Below are 8,304 nucleotides of genomic sequence, written 5' to 3' on the forward strand. Positions count from 1 at the left end.
TTAATCTCTTGAGTTTAAATCTGATTATAACATTCAACAGCAAATAACACTACAAAACATTTTCAGTCCAAATCATTGTTTCAGACTATTTTGTTCTGATATTATAGCTTGACAGCTAGTCCGGCCGTCTGTTTCTGCATAAGTATGTATATAAAACATATATTTGTACACAAAAGAGACCAAAAGCTGGCAAAATTAATAGTATTTCAATTAGTACATGTATGTTCATGTGTGTTTTGCGTGCGTGCGTGCGTGTGTGTGTGTGTGGTTTACAGGGACTGTCACGGTAGGAAATCCAATGTTTCCTCCGTGTTATGTTTTGTGTTTGTGTTTGTACTCACGTAGTCTCCATGTGCTCGTTTGATTAAGTGTTGTCACCTGTGTATTGATTGCCTCGCTCCAGCTGATCCTCATCATCACTCAGCTACTGTGGGATTTTAATGTCATATGTTTTATTAATATTGTATTTAGAAGTGTTTTCAATAATCATTATAGTATGCTAAAGTAAAAGATTGTTTGTGTTTGTCTGTGAGAGTGGAAAGCTACCAGCTTGGGTGTGTGTGTAAAACTGCAAGAAGGATTAACTAGGAATTTATGTCTGGAAATTGTCAAAGATAAGAAAGAGACCAGAGTGGGAAAAGTAAACAGAAAACCACGTATTAACTAATACTTTAATATTCATAGGATAAAATATGCAATATATTTCTTACTTAATCAGTATTAATCATTGAATAATTGATGTAATAAATATAAGATGTTGTCTTTGATAAATGTGTATTAACCAATGAAATGAAGGTTGCATACAGAGTGGCCTAGTGGGGGGATGGCGGCTCAACTTGGAAGAACAGAATCTCCTGCGCTTGTTCTTTGTGTGTGTGTATTCTTCCCTAACAGATGGTTTTTTAATAATGATTAAAGTGTTTGCTTAGAAGTAGTATTGCAGTAAAAGATGTAATATGTGTTTATCTATTTAAAGAAGTTAATGTGTGCCTTATTCATATAACCAATTTTACGAATAATGAAATGATGTCATGATATTGAAATGTGTTTTACATAATAATCACTTTCATCTTACAGCTTATGTTTTTTATGAATGAATGAATGTTGTATTAATGATTTGGTTTTAAGAAAGCATTATTATATTCTATGTGAAGTCAATCATATGTGAAGTGGAGGAGTACTGGGGAGAAGGTGACGGGCTGCATGGCCCTCAGGGATGAGCGGAGAAAAGTTTGTTTTTCTTTGTATGTGTGTGTCTATCTCCTGCAGACTAAAACTGGGTGTGGTAATGGAGTCAGATGTACGAGGGGAACGGCCTTTGTGGGTGGAGATTCTAAGAAGAAGATCGACGTCACATACTTTATAAATAACTGTTTTCTCCAAATGCGGGCTGTTAGTCGATTGCCTATTGTGGCCTTGAGACTGCCCAGCGCTGTAAAACTTTTTCATATCTGATCAATAAATAGTTTAATTTTAATACCGTGCCTTTCCTCTAATTATGAACATGCAAATGGACGCCTTAAAGTCCAACAACTGGTGACCCCTGACGTTTTGTGGAGGGAAAGGAGAGAGTGAGCGGAAGGAGGGTTTCACATTGAAGAAACCAGAGTAAGCGAGGATTCCCTTTCAACACAAAAAGAGCGCTCTATTAAAATAAGGTAAGCAGAAGCCTGTTTTATCAAATTCTGCTAATTGGATATACCAAATTACTTGTGTTGATAAGGAGATCCGAACTGAATTACAAATTTAAATTTTTTATAAATTGATCAGAGTGAAAAACTTTTTGAAATTTTTGAATTTTGTTATTAAATAAAAGGTTGAGGATTCCTTTAACACATTAGGTGTTATAAAATACCGACTCAGGTTGTAGCCTGTAGGGGGTGATAAGGCCCGTGGATGGAAGGTCCACAAATACTGTTAATGGCGGTGTAAGTTAACAGAATTAATTAAAAAGGTTGAGGATTCCTTTAACGCATTAGGCGTTATAAAATACCAACTCAGGTTGTAGCCTGTAAGGGGTGAAAGGCCCGTTGGATGAAAGGTCCAAGACTACTGTTAATGGCGGTGTAAGTTAACAGAATTAATTAAAAAGGTTGAGGATTCCTTTAATACATTAGGTATTATAAAATACCGACTCAGGTTGTATAGCCTGTAGGGGGTGTACAGCAGCCCGTGGATGAGAGGTCCACGAATACTGGAAAGAAGAAGTGACGTCTTAATGTGAATAGTATTGTTGATATATTGTTGTTATTTTTGTGACATTCCTGTGAAAGTTGTATTGTGTTTGTATTGCGGGTGAAACTCCTGAAAACTACTGGTGTATATATCTTTCTGCTAGAAAAGAGTGACGTGTTGTGCTTTTTGAAGTTTTGAACGCTTGTAAATAGTGTGAAAATGGCAGAGTTTCAAAAGGAATGTGATGAGTACGATTGTCCACCAGTGTATGTACAATGGCAAAAAATAATTAAATTAATGATGGCCCAAACTGATCCTAAAGATTTTAAGAAAAGACAAAAAGAGGTTGCATTAGCGTGGAACACGTTGAGAGAAGAAAACTTTTGGGAGGCAGAGGAGAAAAAGAGAGTTCCTCTCACGCCTATTCTTTTTGCCATGGAACATAGACTGGTAAACAAAATTAAGATTGTAAAAGCAGAAGGAAAAAAGTGGTTTGGTAAAGGGCCAAATGTGACAAACTTAGAGAAAGAGTTGAGAATTTGGACGAGATTAGCTCTGGTTGCTGCTGCCATGCAGGCTATTAAATCAAATAAAAAAGGCGAAGTTGACAGTGGTGCTGCTGCAAAGCAAAAGGTTGAACAAGGAAACAGTCAACCAGACTCAAGTGTGACACCTACGGCTCCTCCTCCAGTTCCACCCCCAGTGAAATCGATCTACCCCTCCTTGCCCACACCTCCTCCTTATGAGGAAAAGTCTGTTTCGATCTCAAAGCAACAACCGGTGTTAATAGTAAACAGTGGTGAACTAGATGTTGAATTTGATGAAATAAAGGCCCTAAAAAGAAAAATGGAAAGATTACAACAAACAATTATGACACAGGGAGAGATAATCACAACTCTATTAAGATTACAGAGAAATAGAAATGATAGCAACATGGGAAAGAGATCTTGTGTATTACACAGACAGGGCCATAAACAAATCACACAAACAGAACTAGTAGAGGTAGATAAGAATAAGAATAAGCTTTTGAAACTGCAGCTAGAACAGACTAAACAGGCAAACACAAAAAAGAAACAAATGCCCCAGCAGGCCCAACCAACACCAGTAGCTATGACAACTAGTGTCCCGGACAACGTACAATATCTCAATCAGCCCATAGATCCATATACAGGCCCACCCTATACAGGAAACCCGTGGGAGGGATATAACCAACAGAGAAGGGGAGGGCCAAGAAGGAGTAGTAGACCAAAACAGGGAGGTTTTGGAGGTTTTGTAAGGAATACATGTTATGTGTGCGGACAAGAAGGTCATTGGGCCAGAAGATGCCCTCAAAATGGGTCACAGCCCCAATATTCCGGTGTAAGGTATCCACTTAACGCACCAAATGCAAGGGGATGGGGTCCCAATAGAGGAGGTGGCGGGCGTGGAAATGGTGGTTTTGCCAGGGAACCACCAGCGCCACACAACCCATCACAACCAGATTTAATGGCGCCTATGCACCCAACATGGGGCCAAAGGGAGTGATGCGGATGAATAAGGGGGCACACAGGAACCCACCATGAAAGGAATGGCTGGGCCTCTCATGGACCATTAAGAGCCCTAGTGGATAATGGGCCTAAATAGTCCACCGTAAAAAAAAAAAAAAAAAAAGCTTCAATAACGGTGGGTACAATGGGTTTCTGGTAAAATTGAAAAGTGACTATCAACAAATCACTACCCTACAAGGTAGCAAACCAGTCTAGTTTGCACACATTTCTGTATTCCTCCAACACACTAGTTAATAATAGATAGGGACCTAGAAATTACAATGACCTGTCAATGTTGTAATGTGCCCCCGGACGGACGGGGCACAAATGAATGGCTAATTAAACTATGGAGAGATAAAGCCTTATGTCTGATCCAGGACCAGAGACTTATGTTATTTTTTAATTTTTTTTGGGCCTTATAAACAACAAACAATAGATAATAAGGTATGTACCAATATATAAAACGGTGTCTTAGATAAAGTTTACCAAAAATCCTGGCCAGCCGAACCTGAAATTATGTCCATGAGGATGTAAACATGACTGATCTAATCACTGAGGGTGAGCCATATAACTGCATAACATTGACTGAAAAAAAAAAAAAGCAAACAAATTGAGAGATGGTTTGTTCGCGGTACCACTGACAACTCCCCCACCGGTAATCACGTTATTTATGGATGGCTTTGTTTTAGAGCATCAGATGGTATGCTAAAGGCAGGGTTTGCTGTGGTTGACCAGGTTGAGGGTGATTTTGTGACTAGAGTGAGTGGTAAATTGGAGGGTAAGCAGTCAGCACAGACAGCTGAAATGATAGCTGTTATCAAAGCCTTGCACTACACTGGTGAAGAGAGGGTGATTATTTATAGTGACTATGCATATGTGATTGGTGCAGTATATATGGAACTGCCATATGGCAGATAGGTGGGTTAGAAACCAGGAAAGGCCGGCCTATAATAAATAAATGTTAGCGAAGCCTGACACATAATACAGGCTGTGAAGGTACCTAATGAAGTGGTTGTTGTCAACTGCCTAATAAACCACTTATATCCCCAACCATGGTTTCCCAAGACAAAGTTAGATCTGACAAACTGACAAACACGCACTGGAATTGACATATAGTTTCGGGGCTGCTTATCACCCCAATGACAGAGCAAAGCTGAAATAATGAACCTGACTTTGACATTAAAACTTGACTTGACAACATCTGTGCACAGACAAAAATAACATGGCTTGAGGCATTACCAATTGCATTAATGTCTATTCGCTCTTCTGTTAACAGGATTTCTGGTTTCACATCCTTTGAATTGCTTACAGGTCGACAGTCTCCAGGCCCACGGAACGCCGTGGTGTAGAATCCAATCCTGCCACTAACTAATGATGTTTATTTTTACAAACTAACTGCTATGATTAAACATTTTTCCTGCCAGGCTAAACGACACCGGGACAAAGACTAAGCTGTTACAAATGATGATTGAGTGAAAGTGAAGGTGTTCAGATGGTGCTGGGCCGAACCGAGACGGTCCAGGCTACCAAGAGTAAAAGCAAAAACCTAACATTGTGTTCAGCTACAGGGCAAAGGCGACACTTGGTTCCATCTCTTTTCTTGTGTTAAATGTGATTATCCCAGCAGGTCTCTCACAGAAACCGGTGTGGACCTGAGGACTCAGGTCCAAGAGAGGGAGAGTGTTGAAAGTGAAAGTGAATCAGCTGGAATACAGAGAGAACAAACAGGAAGTGAAAAATCAGGGGTAACACTCACACAACACCAACAACAAAGTCAACAAACACTTTGTAAAATTGTGCATAAAAAAGGTGACATTTTTTCCAGCCCAGCAACAGAACCCCTCGCACACTGTGTGAGTGCAGATTGTGCCTACGGAGCAGGTATAGCCGTACTATTCAAAGCGAAGTACGGTACACAAAAGGTTGTAAGACAGAACAAACACACAGGTGAATGTGCAGTTACCCATGAGGACGACGGCAGATTGATTTTTTATTTAATAACAAAACAAAATTGTACTGATTTACCAACATATGAGAATTTTACCAACAGCTGGGGTGTGGGTTAGATAAATTGGACTTCCATAAGGTGGTGGAAATCCTGACAGAAGTGTTCAGGGACCTGAACATCACAATTACTGTTTATTTATTATAACCTGGGTAGCTACATATCATATTGACCTTTGAATTTCTTAAGTTTCTTATATAATCTTACATTTCAATGTTTCCTTTTGAATCTAATTTTTAAGTTTCTTATACAATTCTACAGTATTAATTTTACATTTAATTTTTTTTGAATTTATGATTGTTTTTTGAGTATTTGCCAATAGGCATAAGTGTATTTTTCCACAGAGATGAAGCTATATGGAGATTGGAAGGTTCTGTGGGCCCTAGGGGTTATAGCTGCAATTATAATTACCATAATATTTAGCATAAACAATGAAGGTAATCTGAAAATTGACAAAAGGTCCAAAACTACATCACAAGATTAGTGTGTAAAGAGATATGGGGGAATTGAATTAAATTACACAAAAAAAAAAAATTCAACGACATCATACACCTTTGATTTATGAACATCTATAGTGGTCTCAATTGGAGTATTTGTGGCCATACTGGTCACTTGTGGATGTTGTTGCATTCCCTGTCTTAGATCCCTGTGCAACAGATTAATAGTGTCAGCAATAGAGAAAAAAGAGAATAATCCGCCCCCATATAGCATGCCCCTATTAGGCCTACAGAACCTAGAGAATGATGAAGAAGAAAATGTGTGACCTCTTTCAGAGGTCAAGAGAGGGAATTGTGGGATTTTAATGTCATATGTTTTATTAATATTGTATTTAGAAGTGTTTTCAATAATCATTATAGTATGCTAAAGTAAAAGATTGTTTGTGTTTGTCTGTGAGAGTGGAAAGCTACCAGCTTGGGTGTGTGTGTAAAACTGCAAGAAGGATTAACTAGGAATTTATGTCTGGAAATTGTCAAAGATAAGAAAGAGACCAGAGTGGGAAAAGTAAACAGAAAACCACGTATTAACTAATACTTTAATATTCACAGGATAAAATATGCAATATATTTCTTACTTAATCAGTATTAATCATTGAATAATTGATGTAATAAATATAAGATGTTGTCTTTGATAAATGTGGATTAACCAATGAAATGAAGGTTGCATACAGAGTGGCCTAGTGGGGGGATGGCGGCTCAACTTGGAAGAACAGAATCTCCTGCGCTTGTTCTTTGTGTGTGTGTTTTCTTCCCTAACAGATGGTTTTTTTAATAATGATTAAAGTGTTTTGCTTAGAAGTAGTATTGCAGTAAAAGATGTAATATGTGTTTATCTATTTAAAGAAGTTAATGTGTGCCTTATTCATATAACCAATTTTACGAATAATGAAATGATGTCATGATATTGAAATGTGTTTTACATAATAATCACTTTCATCTTACAGCTTATGTTTTTTATGAATGAATGAATGTTGTATTAATGATTTGGTTTTAAGAAAGCATTATTATATTCTATGTGAAGTCAATCATATGTGAAGTGGAGGAGTACTGGGGAGAAGGTGACGGGCTGCATGGCCCTCAGGGATGAGCGGAGAAAAGTTTGTTTTTCTTTGTATGTGTGTGTCTATCTCCTGCAGACTAAAACTGGGTGTGGTAATGGAGTCAGATGTACGAGGGGAACGGCCTTTGTGGGTGGAGATTCTAAGAAGAAGATCGACGTCACATACTTTATAAATAACTGTTTTCTCCAAATGCGGGCTGTTAGTCAATTGCCTATTGTGGCCTTGAGACTGCCCAGCGCTGTAAAACTTTTTCATATCTGATCAATAAATAGTTTAATTTTAATACCGTGCCTTTCCTCTAATTATGAACATGCAGATGGACGCATTAAAGTCCAACACTACAAATACTCACTCATCTCTCTTCCTGTTGTCAGATCCTCATTCATGTTCCAGCCTCTATACTTGGATTATCGTCTCTCGTTTTCGTGTGTTTGGATCAGTATTGCGTGTTGTCGTCTCCGTGTGAGTGTTCTGGTCCGTTCCTGGTTTCATCCATTGGCCTTCATCACACTCACTACCGACTTAACGATTCCCCTCTTCTCACGCCACCGTAGACCTTCGATCACCATTGCCATCATTCTGGACTCAGTTGTTATTTCAGTTTCATTCATTGTATTTACCATCATTACCAATAAACCTTTTCTGATTGCCTGCACTTGCTTCCTCCTCTCTACCGAGTCGTAACAGGGACATGAATAGTGACATGTTTACTATGCTATAACCATAGTTTACGGGGACACACGAAGTGTCCCCATAAACTGAAAAGCTAAAACAACATACTAAATGATAGTTTTTCATAGATTAAATACTGCCAACAGGTTTTTGTGACATTGGGGTTAGGGAATGGGGCGGGTAAGGAGAATAGAATATAACAGTTCGTACAGTATTGCGTCTATGGAAATGTCCCCGTAAACCACATATGTTTGTCTAACAAATACACTGCGCTTACAGTTCTTTACACAGATGCCTACTAAAGTACCATCTTTTGGCATAGGAAAACAGCCAAAATCAGCACGTAAACAGCACTCTGATGTGTCGAT

At 38.5% G+C, this 8,304-nt stretch overlaps 1 protein-coding gene across 1 annotated transcript; it reads left to right on the plus strand.

The window, feature by feature from the left end:
- Window positions 1-429: 429 nt before the first annotated feature.
- Window positions 430-7,919, plus strand: LOC141365613 (uncharacterized). Its single transcript, XM_073870097.1, has 2 exons — window positions 430-1,863; window positions 2,002-7,919. Exon 2 carries the CDS (start codon window positions 2,395-2,397, stop codon window positions 3,697-3,699), a length of 1,305 nt encoding a protein of 434 aa, XP_073726198.1. The 5' UTR covers window positions 430-1,863; window positions 2,002-2,394; the 3' UTR covers window positions 3,700-7,919.
- The last annotated feature ends 385 nt before the right edge of the window (window positions 7,920-8,304 follow it).

Source organism: Misgurnus anguillicaudatus, chromosome 8, assembly GCF_027580225.2.
Source record: "Misgurnus anguillicaudatus chromosome 8, ASM2758022v2, whole genome shotgun sequence".
NCBI classification, from domain to species: domain Eukaryota; kingdom Metazoa; phylum Chordata; class Actinopteri; order Cypriniformes; family Cobitidae; genus Misgurnus; species Misgurnus anguillicaudatus.

Bases quoted from the DNA above. Each gene is read 5' to 3' on its own strand.
- LOC141365613 (XM_073870097.1), top strand. From the start codon at position 2,395: ATGGCAGAGTTTCAAAAGGAATGTGATGAGTACGATTGTCCACCAGTG.